Here is a 20,555-nt window from a genome sequence, read left to right on the forward strand (position 1 = left end):
GTTAGGTTAGGTTAGGGTTAACGGGTTAACGGGTTAACGGTTCCGGTTTCCGGTTTACCGTTACGTAGTAGTAACGTAACGTAAACGTAAACTAACGACACGAACTTTTTCCCACACCTATTATTTATGCTATTTATGCCATTATATAATTCAGCTGGGCATCAATGCAATTTTCTATAAGCGTCTCGTAAAATAAGACTCATAAAATAATAAGAGAATAGTTCTTACACAATAATCTTTTTATTAATAATTCCTCTTGAATATTTCTCTAATATAATTCCTCTTTATGTGGAATTATAATTCTTCATTCTTCCTTCAATCGTTAAATGCAGAAAAATATGCCCTCATGGCTTCTTGATTTCGTTAGATTTTTATTTCTTTGAATCTTTTTTAATTTAAAATGCAATAGAACGATCTCAGAGATAGATCTGTATGTGAATTCCTGATTCATTCCAGAAATCATATTATTCAATGTGTCAGACAATTAATGGGATACTGTTGGATGGATATCGGTAAGATGGAAGCATTTCCAAAGACCATAGCGCACGTCCCAATCGACGAAGAATAGCTCCGGTTTGTTCCAAAGAACGTGATGCAGCGCAAAGTTGTATTGGGATTGGATGGGAGGATTCAGATGTGGCGCCCAATGCGCCCTTTCCATCATGATCCTATTCAAATAGCTGTAGAAAACTTTAGCCTTATGTATCCAGCAGATGAGGGATATAATAGAAATAATCATAGCATGTATATGACAAGTTACTTCCACGCGATTGTCTTGTTGTTGCAGGATGATCTCCTGTAGATTCATCGCGAGACAGATCAGAGCAGCAGCTGTAAAGCCACAGGGTACCTCAACAGCAATCAGGCATATTGTGCAATATGTCACCTCGATATTCATCCGTGACTCTGAGTGATTTATTAGACTCTTTAGCAGGCTATCGTGTAGCAATTCGCGGTGACACTTAAAGAACAACCGATCTTCTTTGCGACACTGCACGATGCGCACATCAAAATGCGTGTGCTCAAAGAAGATTTTAGGTGTATCGAAGACCGCTCGGTTGTCTTGGCGGTCTATCAACCACTGCAATACTCGGTTGCCTAGTAGACTGATGAGCCGACTGGATGAGCCCACCATTTGCATCAACAGTGGAAAGATTGTCGGTGTGAGTGTCTGCTCGTAGAGATCCGCCTGATGTATATAAGCAGCGAATTCCAACAAGCTGCCGAACTCCAGAACGAATTCGTCGGTCGTGTCTGCGGCTATTGTCCATGAGCACATGTGCTGTATGATCACTAGCATCTGATCGTTCGGGATATGTCTTATAATATTTCTTATGCAAACTTCTAAACCCTTTTTGATGCTCGCAAGCGCCGATAGCGATGATGGTAGTGAAGGTGTTAAAGAAGAGGAAGAAGGAAGGGAAGTCGTCGTCAAACGTGCGATTATGCTAGCATGAAAAAGCGCGACCATCCTTTCTATTATCGCTACTGTATCCTGCGTTGCCGACCACTCATACATGTTCAGAAACTCACATAATATCTTAATGATACCGTGAGCATCCTCAACGCTAATTTCTGGCAGTGTTAATTTATTCCAAATTGAATGGACAATCAGTCCGGCAATAGCAGGGTTGATATTCACCAGACTGTACATTACTTCAAAGCAGAAGGTTTCGAATCTCCAGAGTTGCTCATGATAGATGGTTTCTATGATAATCTCTACGATATCCCGTGATTTTTCAGGCAGGTAGTTTTTCAGTAAAGCATGATAGCAATCTTGGGCGATTTTAAACTTACGTCGACGTTTCCATAAGTCGCAAAATCTATTCGTGTGAAATACATTCTCGTAGTATAACAGAATTCTCAGTAGACACGTCATGAGCGTGCGAGGATGATGAAACTGTAACTGCATCTTTGTTGCATTTTTGACGATCATTGTTATCTTTTCCAAGGTCTTATTCTGGATCTTATCCTGTTGCTTCGAGAAATACAAAACTATGGGCAAGGAGCTCTCAGAGATAGCCTCTATTCTCTGTGCAAGTTCTTCATCGGTGATCATTCTTAGAATTAATTTAAAAGTTTTTAAATTTAAAAAAAAATGTGACAGTACACAGCTGGAGCTCCTAGAAGATGAAATATTAGGTATTACAAATGGAAATATATAAAATAGAAAGCAATAGTATAAACAATATAATATATAATACACAGAACACTGAAATTTAAAAAGTTATGAAATAATAAAACTAAAAGATTTTGTATGGGTTAAAATTCAACTCTCAATTTTTTGGAGGATTATGATAGAAACATGAAATTGCAGTTTATGTTATAATATTTAAAGATTCTTGCAATTCATTGTTCAGTATAATTACCAATCCACAATTTTATGTTTCTAACATAAAACTGTAATTGAAAATGTAAGTATTTTAATTATCATTACCTTTTCATCTTCTTGCTGACGTATTAATATTAAAATAACGTAAGACTTATATAAATAACGTGAAATTATATAAAGAATGTTAGATTTATATAATAATATATTGTTTATAATAGATGCTATTTACAAGTATAACGTAGCAGTATAACATAGCGTTAAGTCCATAGATAGAAAAAAAACAACTTTATTCTATATTTACAAGTTCCTATACATATATGCACATAATAGGAAGAATAAACTCTAAATTCTTCAATCATTCTTCTTACAAGATGGATTTAAAAATTCGCGAATCTAACTATATTCATAACCCATTGTTAAATAGACTAAATATACATTCTCGCGCGTTACTTTAACAAAAGCAACAAAGCTTTCGCATTTAAAACCACAAATCACCGCCGACATCTTCGTCTGGTTGTGGCAGTTGTTGCTGCTGATTTTGTTGTACTTCCTGCTTGGATGTAACGTTCTCGGTATCATCATCGCTTTCGGAAACAGCTAGATCATCCTGGATCTTATTCTCTCCTTTATCATCCCTGGCTGGTAAACCGGCCAACAAGAAGTCCGACGGATCGTAATTTGGATCAACATCCATGCTCTCATCTACGAATGGAAAGTTGAAGTTTACGGAAAAAATCAATGAAAAGTTAAAACAATTCTATCAACTGAACAATAAAGTGTAATTAAAAACGATTCAATAAAAAGTCGTCTTATTTTTGAAGAGTCATATTTTTTCAAATTGTTTATTATATATAAAAATATTAATAAAGTTTCTCTTTAAGTTTCTCTTTACTTATATTTTATAAAATTTCTAATTTCTTCAAAAGAGATCTTCAAGCGAAGCAAATCATTAGTTTAAAATTTTGTCTTCTTACCTTGTTGAAGCAGCTGTTGCTCGCCCATATAAAAACCGACATTCCCCAACTGAACCATTGCTTCTGCGGCTTGTTGACTGTCATCATCCGCTAATACGACACCTTCCCTAACCTCGCTTAACTCCAATGTTTCCGCTTCATTTTGCTCGGAATGATCGTCCGTGCCGAATGGCACTTCATCAAATTCATCTTCGCTCGAGAATTGAAGATCTGTGACAGAAAGAAAGACTATTAAACAAGCTCTGATAAATACAAAATAAAATTAAGATTACATTACTCTACCTTCTTCGAGCACATCCTTCTTTTTCAAATTCCTATCTATGTCTGTTTCCATGTCTCCTTCTACATCGACAAAATCAAAATCATCCATATTTGATTTGCTAAATGGATTCTCTGGAGAACTGTTTTGGCTCTAAAGATAAATTTCAATGTTGAATAAAATGTAAATAAAATTAAATAATGAAATAGTAAAATATAAGTTATAAATAAGAAATACATAAATATTAAGTATTAAATATAAAAATAAGCATAATACTTACGCCTCTGTATTCAGGTTCCGTGATAGTGTAATTTTCCTCATCCGGGCAAAGCCAGGAGGAATCTATGTCTGCTTGCTCCATTGCTCGTTTTTGCACAAGCAATATATTGTTTTCCAGTTGCATCAGATGTTCATCGTACTAAAACAATATTCGTCATTGTCAGCAACATTATTTCTATTTAACTTAAGCACTTTAACAATTTTTCATCTAATTACTACAAAAATAATTATACCTCATCTAATGTATCTTTACACACTTTTACCAGCAACTCCGCTTTACTTGTAAGCGGAGACTCTTTACCATTATAAATCGAGCAATTCTCCAAGATCTGTTCGATATCTCTAAGAAATTCGTGACGGCTGTGATATTTGTGTGCTAAAAGGATTTTAAAAATAAATTAATTAATTTTAAGAAAAAGTAAAGCGTATAAATCTACAGTTTTATGTAAACACTTCTTACCAGAAACTTTTTTAGATACTGTTTCTAGGTCCATCGGTTTCTTGACAATATTATAATAATCCTTCACCATCTTTTTATTGACAGGTTTCATAAACGGCCATACTTCTGTCATAGATTTCAGTTTATTGTTGACAACGTTATCCAAGATAAAAGTGAGAGCAACTTGATCATTGTCGTCCAGAAGAGGATTGATGGCCTTCTCCAATCTCATCAAACGATCCTCCTTTTCGCCAAGTCTCTCGACACACGTATCCAACATTCTCTTGGCGGCTACAGTCAATGAACTCTTTGCTCCGTTATAGAGCGTTGAGTTTTCCACAATCTGATTAACATCCGCCAGAAATTCCTCCCTGCTTTGATATTTTTTTAGCCTCAAATTTTCACGTATGGTCTGCAGATCCATGGGCCGCTGTATGATTTTGTGATAATCAGGGACTACCTGGTATAAAAAAAAACAGCATGGTCGATTTGAAAAACGGTGTTCTTCGATTTTCAGAATATTCTGTTATACTATATATATAATAATTTATAGTTATATAATTATAAAGTTTATAGCTGAATTTTAGTTTCATTTTTATTCAATTTGCAATTGGTTTTTTAGTGTTTAATCTCATAAGTTAAAATAGCGCTTACTTTAGCATTGACTGGGAATAGGAATGGTTGCACATCTGGCAAATCTCTCATTTCATTCAAAATGCTCTCCAACATTGTAGACATCACTACAACTGGATCAGTTCTACGTCTGTTAACCGGTCTTTGATGGCGTTTCAAATAATCACAGTGGTCGTCTGTGGGTGGTTTCCTACGTTTTTTTGAATTTACCGCTTCCTTCGGCACTTTGAGCAATAATGTACGCCTCTTCACTTCTTCGGCGTGCTGAAATAAACAAGGTTTTTATCACTCTTTAGATTCTTGGACCACGTATATGAATATGGATTGAATAATTTAAATTTGATGTTAAAAATTTTCAATATCCATCAACTCACCTTGATAAGTTTTGAGGACAATTTCACCTTGGTACCATCGACATTGACAAGATCTTGATCATCAGTATTTAGCTGCTTCTCGATTTCTTCTTCCTGTTCTTCGGTCATCGCGACATTGACTGGTGCAGTGGCGATGCTGTTCTGATAGAGTGGACAGGCCTTGTTTGTGCGCATGTGACCAACGTTGCCACAAGCACCACACTTGAGTTTTAGATCTGGTTTGAGTTTAGGTTTTTTACGTTTAGGAGGCGATATCTCCTGTTTAGAATGTTTGGGCGCGGGAATAGAAGAAGTAGAAGATTGGAAATTACAGAATGGAAGGATACTAGTTGAGGAAGTGGTAGTTGGAGTGTTAATATTATTGCGATCGAATATACTGCTCGAATTAATGCTGCTGCCATTCACTATAGATGATCCACCCAACATACGCTCTCTCTCTTGATTTCGCTTGATTCGTCGTAATTGTTCCTGAATTCTACGCTTCTCTCGCTTCATTTCTTCCTTCTGTGCTTCGTCCAATGTGGCAAACTGCTTGATAAATGTCTCGTCTTTTGAGTTGCGAATCTTAATGTATGTGTCGATCACGGCAGGTTTCCTTACTAACTCAACTCGTGTGTATTCCTTGCCCTCAGGATTACGAAAGGTGCGATAGATTTTTAATACACGTCCTTGCTGTGCATTGAAATTATTAACCGGGCTGTCCTCCTCCTCATCCTTCTTTTTGCTCTCCTTGCCTTTCTTGCTTTCCTGTTCCTGCGCCTCGCCCATGAGCATCTTCCGTAATTCGTGCCGCTGTTGTTCCTCCCGTTCCAGTGAAAGCTGCGTGCTGGTCTTTTTGTTTGACAACATATTTTCGATATTCTTACCCATTTCTTCGATATCTGAGCTGTCTTCTTCCGAACTCTCACCTTCGTCCGTGCTCAATACTTCGTTTGACGACAACACGCGATTCTGTAAGTCGAAGATTCGTTGGCATTCTTCTTTGTAACGTTCCTGATGTTCGGCGATAGAGAAACGATTGCCGCGTGAAAACTTTGTCATGCCCTCCTCACCAGCCTTTGCCTTCTCTGTTGATAGAGTTCGAACCACGTCGATTACTTCCCAACGCGACAACTTTTTTATCTCCTCCTCGGGTACACCAAATTTTCGCAGCAACGCTTTCGCATTGTTCAAGGACAATCTCCTTAAGTCCGCGTCTGTACCAGTTACAGTTCTTTTTGGTTGAGCTTCTTGTTCCTCCTATATAAAACATTTTATGGTTTATTCTAATCTGGATAACAATATTCTTGATAGGTATTTGTCAGAACAAACCTTGCTAATAGTCGGTTTATTCGGCACTCTAACATAACTGAAGCCTTCACCACAGCCAGTTGGATCGGCTGGACCTGCCAATTGCAGTAGACACTTTCCTTTCATGGCTTGGATGTAAGCGCGTGTCGTATTCCACGGCGCTACCTTCACCTCATCATCCATCTTCAATTGCATGTCCTCGTCGTCATCATCTTGTGGAGTGAACAAAAACTTCTCTCCGTATCCAGCGTCCTTCAAACGCTGTTCGGCCGCGATCATGCTGAAATAAGCACAGCACTGCTCTGGCGACACCATAGCGCGGATCTCCTCCTCCGTTGGCAATCTAAAGTCTGGTTTTATTACCCACCAATTGGAATCCATGCCTATTTAATATCAAAAAATACGTGATTTGAATGTACACAAGTTTGCTTAGAAATGAAATATATAACAGCAACAATATTTCTTCTTGAACAATTTCTTAGTTTTTATTGCAAAAAGAGCTAACAAACAACTTAATTACGTACCAGTTCTTTTAAAGTCGGCACACAGCTTTAATCTTTTTCTAATACTACTCTCACTGTGAGATGGGAAAGCCTTCTTTATGTCATCCATCTTAATTCGTCGAGGAGTATCGGGAGACTTCCAGAATAATCTATATATAAACACCTGTAGAAAATCTCGTACAAAATTGTTTGCTCTCTTTGAATTTGGTCCAGGGACTTCATAAAGCGGGCACTCTTGTCCAGCAACAAATAAGGCATCCATTTCTCTAACAAAGTATTGTTGTCTGCAAAAATTATCAAATCACAAAATCAACGAAAATAATCTAAAATATCTAAATTTAAATATATATAGACGAAAGAAACGCATGATTAATAAAATTAAAATACAAAAAATAATAAAATTGATAAGCATAAAGAAAAAATACAAGCATAACATTACATTAAGGCAAAGTACCTCGATCTTATGACTAAGAAATCAGTTTCAGGAATCTTATGTTCGTAAAGAGGAGCTCTATACATGTTGTTTTCGATGGCTTGGATGCTTTGGCCAGGCGTAAGAATTCCAAGAAAAGGACTAGTGTGAGCGTATGCTGTCTCTCCGTATTTGTATGTCTGAGGTCCCTGATCTTTACCAGCTCTTCTCTTGTAATAATTCTTCACCTTGGAGCACATGCCGACCTGGTTCATAAGTGGTGGATGCTCTTCTGAAAATTCAACAAGCACCAACTCGCCATCGCGTCCAGTTAAATCCTCGGGTGTTCTCATGAAGAACACATCGCCTCCACCAGAAGCAATTCTTTCTTGCTCTCGTTGCTTAGCTTTCTTTTTTATATGCTTTAGCAGAGGCAAGACACCATGTGGTGCTGGAAGAGCCAATGGCCCATAGCTGAACCTTCGCAATGGCGGCCTGTGAAAGTTTCTCAATCTCATTGGACCCATGTGCGTTTGTACAAAAGGAACACGTAGCTCTACCACTGGAGTGCTATGCTGTATCAAATTGCCACCGCCAACTTTCAGTCTCAACGTAGTTTCCGAGGACTTAGGCATATAATATGTATCATTTGATATGTTAAACGGATCTCGGTCAGGTGACTTTGGTGGTGGTGGAGGCGTATCTTCTTCGAGGACATTGATAACACCTGCTTTACCCAACAATAGCTTGCTTTTCTTGACGTGCGGGTGCGGGATTTTTACTTTAGGTTGCGGACCATTGTCCTTGTGAAGAAGAGCGGGATCAATATCGTCCGGTATGCCTAGAACTATATTTTCATCATTTGGATCCAACGTAAGTATTTTCGGTTTCGGTATCTTTTTCATTTGTTCGGGATCCCAAATGACTTCCTCCTCCCATAAACCATATACAAGTTCTTCGTTTTCTACCGGAAATATCGAATACCAGGTGTCGTCCTCCTCCCGCTGTGGCTGTTGATTTCCCTTGCCTATATTCATCTTATTCTTTTGAGACTGCATGTGCAATGGCGTTGTAATTTGCGAAGTAGCTAGTCTAACATTAGGTGTTACGGTGACAGAGGCACCTTTTCCAGGCTGACTAAAGGCTTGCGCTGTTCTGTTGCCGCTTGATGGCACCCAACCGGCAGCGTTATTTTTACTATTCAACTTCTGCATTACCTATAAAAAAATTAATTTATTTTTTTCTTGCAAGCATATAATAATAATATTGATATAATAATAATAATACTATTATATTTTATTAAGAAAATTATACCTTATGCTTTATATCGTCTCCATTCCAAACAACATCATCTTCCCAATGCAATTGCGACACCATCAAGAATGCATCATCAGCAAAATCTTCATCTTTAGTCTCTGATTTATTTTCTTGTTCTTCCACCTAAATTTAATGCAAGAAAATATAAATATTTTAATCAATAAAATAATTTTAATCAATATCAAATACAATAAGCACTAACTTTTTCAACCATCTTAAAGCCATAATTGAATCCGTCTCCAGTTTCTGGTACTTCTAACATGTCATACCACAACTGCGCGGGTCCAAATCTCCAGTCAGCCACTTTGGGTCCCATGTCACCGTTTTCTCCACTTTCACCTGTTTTACCAGTCTGTTCCTTATCTTCTACTGGTCGCAGCAGCTTATTTTCATCATCCGAGCGACATGCTTCCGCACTTGGTTCGGGACCATATTGCATGATCCAACCCTAAAACAAACAACACAATATTAATCTATTTGATGAAAATAGCAACTGGTAATTTTATAGATCCGAGAAAGATTTGCAAGAGAAGATTATACCTTAAATTTGGACTTTTTATCATCCTGATCAGAACCAGAATCGGAATCTCTGATATCATGATGCTTTTTCTTTTTACGTCGTTTCCTTACACCCCTCCATATCTGTGGCAAACTGCTTGGTTTGCCGGGTCCGAACAGTCGCGAAAATCTAAGCACTTTATTGGTGCGGAAATCCGGAAACAATTCGGTAACATCGATATTGGCATATTTAGATGGTAGCATGGAAGCGAGAGGTGTCTCTAATTTACGTTGACGCGCTGCTTCTGCTTCTTCTGCAGTCAATGTCTCCTTCTCCTCTGGTATCGGTGGTGGTGGCATCAATTGTGTATCTGATTTACTGACAACCTCCTCATCATCGGCATCATAATCTACACTTTCCTTGTCTAGTTTCCTATCGAATCCATTACTCTTAGCTAAAAATAAATATAACTTATATGACTATAATTATTAACATTCACGGTTAATCTCCAATCTTTGTCTGTTTCTTGCTCTTTACCTATTGTCTTTTATCTTCTTGATAATCATTTTATCAACAACTGTGTTTCTTGTCATAAACTCTTCTGAAACTTCTCAATTTTCTTACCTCAAGCAATAAAAAGTAAAAAATAGGATAAGAAATAAAAAAGAAAAAAGTAAAAAGCAAGAAACAGAAAGTAAAGAATATATTGTAAATTAGTCTTAACATTATCAATCACATATAAGTACATCTGCATAAAACTATAGTGCAGATACTAACAGATTTCATCAATCGTATCTTCTGCCAATTCATTTATATCCGAGAAATCTAACGCAGTAGGTGATTTCGCTAAATAATCAACATCCATGTCGTTTGTAGTTGTATTTTGATCCTTCTCGTCCACTTTGCCGGTCTCTCTTTCCTCAGCATTATTGTCATTGGACATCATCTCGTTGATGAATGAACTCAGACCTAGACGACTGAGCGAAGCTAAATGTTGTTTGGCATCAGGATCCAAGATATCATCCTCCAACTGACCATTATCATCAATATTGCCAAAGAGGAAGCCAGTGATATTAAGGCCAGATGCCAAGTCCTTCTCGTTCTCCTCATCAGAATCCCCCATCTTCTCTTTGTTGAGATTTTACGATTGATCCAACTTTTACAAAGTAAAGCCCATGCAAATGCCTGGTGATGTACGACAATTTTGCAAATCAATCATGAAATCAGTAATTACATCGTTTTTTTTATTCACAATTTGCGAAGTATTGATCTTACCTTACGCGGATTGTGTACAGTACCGGTGAGTCGCACATAAACAAAACTCGGGCCAGCGTTTTGTTTACATAAATAACACTGCGACAAACCATCCACGAGACAAATGGAAACCAACTAATAACCAAAAACACGACCTCGCAGATTTATCTAGATTCTGAAGCTTCGATTGTGCAAATACTAGATACGTGAAACGAATCAATTTTTTGTTGTTGCAGCGACATCTGTAAAACAAGTTGAGAGTGAAAGTGCTCTTAGATGATATCTAGGAACTTTTTGTTCACAAATATATAATTACTCTAGATTCTCAAAATTTGCAAACAAGCAGTTCAATATGTCTCATCTTGGCTAATCGGAACATATAGTCGGAGCATACACTCTTCGAAATTTGAATCATTAGCAATTTACTTCAATATTGTAATTGATTTCCCAGAATTTAGGAAATATTTATAGGATTTTTTGGTGCAGGATAGAGACGAGTTTCTAAAGAATAATTTCGGTGGCTAATGATAGTTACAATTTTGGATTCACAAACAATTTATTAAATGCCTTTGAGTATTACACTAGGATATTACAAAGTGTATTCTAATAGCATTTTTCACTGGCAAATCTGATGCGCACTCAGTGGACTTTAAAACCGTTGTACACAAATCGTAAAGATATAATATTTAATAAAAATATAGAAACGAATTAAATCGCAAAATCCTTAATACATTTTATCAAATACCATAATTTTATTGTGATATTTGATAAAATATACATTGGATGTTTTATTAATTGAGATATCTCACTTTTACATTCAGATCAGATTAGTGTACAACAGTTTTAATGTGCACTGAGTGCACAGCAGCTCTGCCAGTAAAAAACTCTATAACTTTATATTTTAAACAATATTAAGAATCTTTTATTTTAGACCGCGTATATGAAAAACACAATCAATACTAGAAAAATGTCTATTACAATCAAAGCTGGATCTTCATTGCTTTTAAATAATTTTAGAATTATATAAATTAATTATTTTTTGCAATAAATTTATTAATAGTTTCAACATCTTTATAATGCCTGATGGCATCATATTATTAGCATCAAATTATTAAATTGCTTGTTCGCGATTACTAGAATAGTTTTAATTTTAAATACGTTTATAGTCCGGAAAAACAATTCAGCGCAGTTCTAAAAAGACTATAATATGATATATATGCAAGTACATATATAGTATATATTAGGAATTCAAAATTGAATTATTTAAAAGCAATAAAGATCTAGTTTTGACTGTAATAGGCATTTTTCTAATATTGTTTGTATTTTAAAATTCATAGATTTTTATACTTTATATTCTTTAATTGATAATTTTTAATATTTAATAGATATCTCTGATGGAATTTACAAATAAAAAAATTTATGTCACTGAAATTTGCGCTACTTTTGTGCACAATTGGAGTGTGACGTTCAATTAAATTGTATTTTCACAAACACTTTAAATACATGTATTTTACAATTATGTAAAACTTACACTTAGCGAACATAATAAATCGTATTCGGAATACATTTTACATTAGCAATATTTAAATCTTGACAAAAATATATATATATATATGTTTCTTAAAGAAAAATACGAATTATCTTATAACAATCCTCCTTGCTAAGTACGCTATGCAATATGCCCTCATCCAAAACGGCGTAAAGCCGCTTGCCAAAAGTTGAAAGATTTTTTTTTCCTTTACAAAAGATAACTCGCAATTTATATCGCTCATACAAAAAGTAATATGTGACCATGCTGAAATTGTAATGACGGTACGGGTACAAAATTTGGTTTTTGTGAAACGCAAACAAAAGCCAAAATCTTAGTCTTACTCATTAATAAAAATGTATGTCCTAAACATCATTTTCTTGTACATCCTTTACAAATATAGAAAGAGGATACCTAAAGATGAGAATGCTTTTAATCGTTGCAATGTTAAATTTACGTAAAAATCCATGTATACAGGGAATATTGAGATTTTTAAAGGATCTTGATGACAAGGAGTATAATGGGTGTTCCTTTATATAACTTATTATGTTTCGCTTCTTTTTCTTTCAGCAGTAACAAAAACTCATTTTCATATTAAACCGATTCTATTCGAATGTGTTTGTGTTAATTATTAAAACTTATAGTAAACGGCCGTTTCGATAAATAGAGACTTCAACCAACGGCACAATGCGCGGAAGCATGATCCTGTTCGACACATTGTGATTGACCACAAACACTCACAGCGGCTGGTGCCTGGAGTTTTTCTGCTGTAGCGCTATAAGTAACTATGGTCAATCAAATGGGCCCTACTCCAATGTGAGCCTCTAAATATAAAAAAAAATATATATTTATATATTAAATATTTTTAATAAATATAACATACAATTGGAAAATTAGGAAAACAAGGAAAAAAATAATGAAAATTAAACTTAAACAAAATTTAAATGCTTAAATGAATCTTGTGCATTATGTGATGGATCGAAGTCTCCTGTTATATAGAGCGGAGTAAGGATAAAAAAAATTATTAAATCATGCCTTCTAAACATAAACACTGCTGGAACGATAAATTTCATTTTGTCCATTTGTAAACGCGATGCATTGCATCTCAACACGAAAAACCACCAGTTTGCTGTTGATACACCTCTATTGTGTCTCCCTCTTCCATTTCCAGTGAGGTAGGTGTGTCTAATTCGTTTATGGGCTGTCCATCGAACCTAAATCTTACTGCTGCTATCGCCAAGCCCTATGAAGCAGTAACAATATTATTAAAAATCTATTATGAGCAATTGATTCATTATTTTTGCATTGTAAAAATGTAAAGCTTATTCTATAACTGCGTAAGTAAAAATTGTCTAATCAAGTATGAGAAGAATATTCGACTGTAATTGATCAATATCAAAACTGTCTCCAAAAAGCTTAAAAATATTGTATCAGAAAATATTACACTTCGATACATTTTAATATATGGAAAAAATATAGATATTTTAAGCATAATAAACTACAAAAAGCGCTATGCATAATGCATTAACAATTCAGCAAATAGAATACAACAACCGCCATTTTACAAACGTATCAGAGAAGTATGCTTGACATTCCATTTATGTCCATATCAGGCAAGAGAATAAGATCAAGAGTGGATTGAAATTTGACGAATTCAAATTTTAATCAAGTTCACTAAATTTGAAATTTTCTTTCTAATTTATTAAATCTTAATTTCATCTTAAGTTCTATTGGCATTGCTTAAAAATTTCAAAAATTTTTACTTACTTTAACTTAAAATGAGATAAATATATAATCGAAGATGTTGAGTGCAAAAAGTGCAAGAAATGTAAACAGACCTTTAAGTGGATCACAGACTCTTGCGCAACAAATAATACATATAATGTATAAAAAATGAACTAATTGAACTTTGGTTGGTTAATGTTCTTATATGTTATGCGACAGTCTATGTTCCCACCTTTAATCTTAATCTCTAATCTGAGACAGCTTTAACAGCATTCGACTTGTATTTGGCAAATCTTGATTCTAATCCTTACTCCAGATACAATTCAATTTATAAGATATCAATTTATAAGATATCAATTTATAAGATATCAATTGAAAAAAATTAAACAATTGGAAGATAAACATATATGACTCTATTGTAGTGTTGAAGATATCTAAACATAAGAAAAAAATAAAATGGGGGATAAGATTAGATAAATACTTACTACACGGTCACAATACGCGTTCATTAATTTTCGTAAGGGTGTATGTTTCTTAATTTTAAACTGAACTACTGCGTTGTCCTGACCCAGCACTTTCAAGTTTATGTGCTCCGACTCCGTCTTTGTCTCCTGCACGAACAAAGGACAATTGGAATAAGTAGCGCGTGAGACGCCACAACGTATCGTAAATACTTGGCGCTTGTAGGTTAGGTGAGGAGAAGCGTTACCTTCTCGTCCGACATGGTGCCGCGGTTCCGCAAGGCTGATTAGTGTTCACCGGGAATCGCCGGGCGGTCGCGTGATCGATAATGGGATTAAATGGATGATTCGTACACTCAACTGCGTCGTAAACGATTCCGGAACGTAAATTTGCCGCGAAGTCCCGCTTCTTCTCCTCAAAACGACGTCTACAATGTCGCCATCTTACCTGAATAACGCGCGAAACGATAGACTCGCCACAGACTTGTAGATTCCAAAGGTAAACTAGTTGTAATCTAGATTAATCTAGAGCCGATTGTTTCTTTTGGTAAATTTTATTTATTGGGTAAAGGCACCTTTTCATGCTGATGCTCATTGGCTTCGTTCAGGAGATTCAATAGTTGAGTGAGCTGTTATTGGTGTATTCTTTTAGATCGTCCTGATTTTAGATCTAGAAGAATACATTAATAACAGCGAGCGCTCACTCAACTGTTGAGTCCGCTGAACGCAATGCTTTGAAGCATTTGTAGCATCAAGTGAACTGTAGCCTGTGTCACTTGCTGGAAAACACCGACTATAATGTGTTAAATCGCAAATTTTTATCAATTATTGATAACGTCATCATTCTCCTATTATCTTCGGATCCAGGGAGGAATGATTCATTTGTACAGGGTGCGTCACCAAAATCCGGATAAATTTCAATTTAAATTTTCCGCTATATTGTGCTCTCGCAGAGGTTGTTGTTGGCGAGAAAGCCTGATGCTTCTAAACAGTCAAAATAATCGCGATGTTGAAACCAAGTGCGTGCCTAATAGGCGGTACGTTTCTTAGTTGCCTAGTTACTATTAATTATTACACCGCGTACCGCGTTCCATGGAATTTTACCCTGATGTCTCATGCAGCGGGTCGTGCATAAAGCGGATTCGCATATCGCCAATCACAGAATCATTCTCTTAGATCTGTTTGCAAATTTCGCAAACAGATCTAAGAGAATGGAATTTTTTGTGATTGGCGATACGCGAATCCATTTACGCACGATCCGCTGCATGGGACATCACCATTTGAGTCGGAAAAAAACCAAACAAGGGGGGATCAGAAATGTAAATATTAATATTATGATGATGACTGATATTACTGATTGATGTATAATCTGGTTTATCAATTCTTTTTTACAATAGTAGATAATTATCTTACAATCGATTTTTTTCCAGATGAACCACAAAACATATTAATTAAAAATTTCATCATCAAGGATATGTTATGGTTGAAAAGATGAGCAGTGAAACTCAAATTACAAATATCTTAAATGATATTTTGGTAAATATTAAGAAATATTGTTATTTTCTTGATATATGTATTCTTTTTATAATTTTGCTACATCAAAGTTTTAATTTTAATAATCAAATATATAGGATGATTTTATTTTCATCAGATTTGTATTTTATAAATATATAAATATATTATATATATAAATTCTAGAAAGTAGAAGCGATAGAAGAAGCGTTCAGTTGTGTTCTTGTTCATCACCCCAAGAAGGAGACTGATAAAGTAGCAGCATGGCATCAAGAACTGAGGACAGCTATGACTGGGTTGACGAAAGAACAACAAGAAGCTGCAGTTCGCCAATTTTTATCAATAGCTGCAGCTATGACAAATCATAGACGATTGCAGTTATTACTATCACTTCTAGAAAACTTAGTGCATTCAAATTTTTTACCTGCTAGGTACATTTTTATTGAATGCTTTTTCTCTTTTATGTCTCTTTGAGTCTTGTATTATTTTCTTAATTTTTGTTACAGACTAGTATGTGAATGTATTCTAAGTTGTGATAAATTACAATATCAATTAGAAGATTTTTGGGTCGAGTGTTTTGTTCTCATTAAACATATTCTTGGCGGAGTTGACTACAAAGGAGTTAGAGAGATCATGAAAGTAAGTTCCCAATAATTCTAATGATTTATTTTGTATTTTAATGCAATATTTACATACATATAAAATATTTAAAATTCAATAAAGAACAACGGTTCAACTAATTAAATAAATTAGTAATATAATATAGGACTGTGAATCGCTCAAATTATTATGTGAGTAAAAATATTTATATCAACAATCTAAATTTTGTACAGATGTTTCGACCTCTATCGTTTTCAATGTTAAATAATAATTTTAAAAAGTATTATTATCTAATTTGAAATATTGAAAATGACCCGATAAAAGGTCGAAACGTCTGTACAAAATTTAGATTGTTGATATAAATATTTTTATTCATAATAATTTAAGTGGTTCATAGCCTTACATTATTAATTTATTTAAGATATTTCCTTTATAATCTTATTATTGGGAAAGTCCGGAAAGTTCGTGCCAATTTTGAAGAAAAATTGAAACGCAGAAGATTTAAATTTTTAATTTCATTTATTAAATTTAAATCTTTTGCGGCACGAACTTTCCGAACTTTCCCAATATATAACATTGAGATAAAAATCTTTAAAAATGTATTATATATATATATATTTTTTTTAATCTAAAAGCAAATATATTTTTCTGTTTTATGCTTAGGGATGCAAAGAAAAAGCCCAAACCATACCAGCTCGATTAGATGCATCAGTACAACCACAACTTAAGGCTTTAGAAAATGTTATTGAATTTATTTTCGATAGAAATGCATGCTTATTACCAGGCTATTTTATTGTTAATGAGATACAAAAAGCTTATCCCGATGGTAAAAATTGGCCTCATTGGGTAAGTAACATTAAAGTACATTATTTTTTATTGAAAAGAAAAATAAAATTTTGTGTGTGTGTGTGTGTAGTAAAATAGTAAAACATTACATTTAACTAGTTTTTTGAAAAAAATCTGCTTTATTGTCTAATTCTGTTTTTTTTTCGACATTATGCATTTTTGTTTTTTAGAAATTAGCAAAACTGCTCTCCGATTTTGTCGAAAGTTTTCGACATACCGCGCAAATGGTATCTATAGTCGGTCACTCAAAGATGTTGCCAGTGGTTGAACACACAGGATATGCAGATTATTTGATTAATCCTTGGTTGTTGGATCCTACTACATTAAAGTTTTCTTTGAAAGGAAATCTACCTTACGATCCAGATTTACTTAAACCTCAGACAGAATTACTTAGATATGTTCTAGAGCAGCCGTATAGTAGAGACATGGTCTGTTCAATGCTTGGTTTGCAGAAACAGGTAAGACAAAATTAGAGCACGTGAGACATAAAAATTAATTATGAAAGAGAATTATTGAGAGTTATAAAGTTAAAAGCAAAGTTATAATCCGGATGTAATAAGATAAATATTCATTGTTAGCTGTTTTCATAAAATTTAAAACAAGAAAGAAAACAAGTCAAAAAATTATTTTATAAAATTAACATCGTTAATGTAGAAATTGGAACATAAGCAAAGAAGCAATTAGTTTAGATTTAATATAACGTGCTAGCAATAAACAAACAAATGTTTCGATCGCGATTGGATCATCAATGTTAAAAATATATAATATTACAAACGATAAAAATAAAACATAATATAAATGTTTGACTGCAATTATATATTGACTTGCGATGAATTTTTCCAAGCTACATTATAACTGTGAACAGAATGATAATCGTTTTTATGTTATCAGCATATCTTTGTTAGAGATAGAGAGCGAAATAATTATTAATATTATAAAGAATAAATTTATATTATGTTTTGTTTTTACATTTTTATATTATATTATATTTTTATAGCTTTTTCTATTAATTTTGCATAATTGAAATTATAAAACTATATATCAGAAGATATTTTAACTCTTTATATTTTTATTTATATGATAGCACAAGCAACGATGTGTCGTCTTGGAGGAACAACTTGTTGAACTTGTCATACTCGCGATGGAACGATCTGAAAACGAAACTCTACCAGCAGAAGGAATGGATGGAACAGTGGCCAATCACTGGGTGTGGCTGCATCTATCTTCACAACTTATTTATTTTATTCTCTTCCAATTTGCCTGTTTTCCGAGTATTGTTATGGCGATACATGATAAATTAGCGGGCAGAGAATTGAGGAAGGGTAGAGATCATTTGATGTGGGTCCTTTTACAGTTCATCTCAGGCAGTATTCAACGAAATCCATTATCGAATTTTTTACCTGTGCTGAAACTGTATGATCTTCTCTATCCAGAGAAAGAACCTCTGCCTGTCCCAGATTATACCCAAGCTCTGTGCACTCATCAAATGGCGATAACGTGCATATGGATACATTTATTGAAAAAGGCTCAGACCGAACCTGGCACTAACATTCACAGACCCATACCACACACATTGAAAGTCCACCATGAATTTCTGCAGCATTTAGTCATGCCAAATGCTTCTCTCTGTATGGGTTCAGATTATCGCATTGCACTTTTGTGCAACGCATACTCAACGAACCAGGAGTATTTTAGTAGGCCAATGGCTGCACTGGTGGATACTATCCTGGGTACTCAAAAGAATCAGCAACAGCAACCCTTACAGAATTTACAAAATAATGCAGCATTAGCTAATGGTCCAACAACGCCACTTTCAATGTCTATTTTGGATTCTTTAACCGTGCACTCCAAAATGAGCTTAATTCACAGCATCGTCACGCATGTCATCAAGTTAGCACAATCAAAGAGCAACATGGCATTGGCACCAGCGTTAGTCGAAACTTACAGCAGACTGCTAGTGTACACAGAAATTGAGAGTCTTGGGATTAAAGGATTTATTAGTCAATTGTTGCCGACAGTGTTTAAATCGCATGCGTGGGGAACTTTATATACGCTGTTGGAAATGTTCAGCTACAGGATGCACCATATTCAACCACATTACAGGGTACAACTGTTGTCGCATCTACACAGCCTTGCAGCAGTACCACAGACCAACCAAACGCAGCTTCATTTGTGTGTTGAAAGCACAGCTTTACGACTCATTACCGGATTGGGCTCTGCGGAAGTACAACCACAGCTGTCTAGATTCCTATCCGAACCGAAAACTCTTGTGTCTGCGGAATCAGAAGAACTTAACCGAGCGTTAGTATTGACACTAGCACGATCCATGCATGTAACTGGCACTGGCGCCGACAGTCTCAGCGGTACATGGTGCAAAGAGTTGTTGAACACCATCATGCAAAATACTCCTCATTCTTGGGCTAATCACACCCTTCAGTGTTTCCCGCCGGTGTTGAGCGAGTTCTTCCAACAGAATAGTGTGGCGAAAGAAAACAAACAACAGATAAAGAAGGCAGTCGAAGAAGAATACAGGAATTGGGCATCCATGAACAATGAGAATGACATCATCGCGCATTTCTCTGTACCTGGTACACCACCATTATTCCTGTGCCTTCTATGGAAAATGATACTCGAGACTGATCGCATTAGTCCTATTGCGTACAAAATTCTTGAGAGAATAGGCGCTAGAGCGCTATCGGCTCATCTTAGGAAATTCTGCGATTATCTTGTATTTGAATTTGCTAACAGCGTAGGCGGTCAGCATGTTAACAAATGTGTGGACACTATTAACGATATGATTTGGAAATACAACATAGTTACCATTGATAGACTTGTACTTTGTTTAGCTTTAAGAACTCAAGAGGGTAATGAAGCACAAGTATGCTTCTTCATCATACAATTGTTGCTATTGAAAGCGGCTGAATTTAGAAACCGTGTACAAGAGTTTGTGAAAGAGAACTCGCCAGAGCATTGGAAACAATCAAATTGGCATGAGAAGCATCTTGCTTTCCACAGAAAATTCCCAGAAAAGTTTGCACCGGAAGGTATTATGGAGCAAACTAGTGGCGGGCCCAGCCAATATCAAAATTTGCCTGTGTACTTCGGGAATGTATGTCTTCGTTTCTTACCAGTTTTTGATATAGTAGTGCACCGATATTTGGAGATACCACCTGTTATCAAGAGTTTGGAAATATTACTGGAACATTTAGGCTGTTTGTACAAATTTCATGGTATGTTTCTAATAAAACTATCAATTTTACTAGATGAAAAGAAAAAAAATACTTTTTCTATCATGCAATATAATATATTTGTGTATAT

The 20,555-nt window shown here is 35.1% G+C and overlaps 4 protein-coding genes across 4 annotated transcripts in view; 1 reads left to right on the forward strand and 3 right to left on the reverse strand.

The window, feature by feature from the left end:
* Positions 1-484: 484 nt before the first annotated feature.
* On the reverse strand, positions 485-2,059 carry LOC105620362. The gene has a single exon (XM_012201863.1). It carries the CDS (start codon positions 2,057-2,059, stop codon positions 485-487), a length of 1,575 nt encoding a protein of 524 aa, XP_012057253.1.
* Positions 2,060-2,810: 751 nt separating this feature from the next.
* Positions 2,811-10,434, reverse strand: LOC105620255 (transcription initiation factor TFIID subunit 1). Its single transcript, XM_012201759.1, has 15 exons — positions 10,089-10,434; positions 9,353-9,765; positions 9,015-9,260; positions 8,810-8,935; positions 7,538-8,712; positions 7,105-7,367; positions 6,602-6,963; positions 5,291-6,529; positions 4,938-5,180; positions 4,305-4,743; positions 4,078-4,220; positions 3,846-3,983; positions 3,589-3,718; positions 3,307-3,516; positions 2,811-3,034 (listed from the first exon to the last, which is right to left on the reverse strand). Exons 1-15 carry the CDS (start codon positions 10,432-10,434, stop codon positions 2,811-2,813), a joined length of 5,697 nt encoding a protein of 1,898 aa, XP_012057149.1.
* Positions 10,435-13,198: 2,764 nt separating this feature from the next.
* On the reverse strand, positions 13,199-14,542 carry LOC105620256 (small ubiquitin-related modifier 3). The gene is made up of 3 exons (XM_012201760.1): positions 14,528-14,542; positions 14,304-14,429; positions 13,199-13,336 (listed from the first exon to the last, which is right to left on the reverse strand). The coding sequence occupies exons 1-3, from the start codon at positions 14,540-14,542 to the stop codon at positions 13,199-13,201; spliced, it is 279 nt and encodes a 92-aa protein (XP_012057150.1).
* A 1,216-nt stretch (positions 14,543-15,758) lies between these two features.
* Positions 15,759-20,555, forward strand: part of LOC105620257 (mediator of RNA polymerase II transcription subunit 23) — a 7,179-nt gene continuing 2,382 nt past the window's right edge. Inside the window, exons 1-6 of the mRNA XM_012201761.1 lie at positions 15,759-15,815; positions 15,978-16,222; positions 16,298-16,430; positions 17,055-17,237; positions 17,408-17,695; positions 18,322-20,467. Of these exons, the coding sequence (XP_012057151.1) occupies positions 15,759-15,815; positions 15,978-16,222; positions 16,298-16,430; positions 17,055-17,237; positions 17,408-17,695; positions 18,322-20,467 (3,052 nt within the window). The remainder of the gene's footprint in view (positions 15,816-15,977; positions 16,223-16,297; positions 16,431-17,054; positions 17,238-17,407; positions 17,696-18,321; positions 20,468-20,555) is intronic.

The sequence above is a fragment of the Atta cephalotes genome (genome assembly GCF_000143395.1).
Source record: "Atta cephalotes unplaced genomic scaffold scaffold00025, whole genome shotgun sequence".
Classification (NCBI taxonomy): Eukaryota; Metazoa; Arthropoda; class Insecta; order Hymenoptera; family Formicidae; genus Atta; species Atta cephalotes.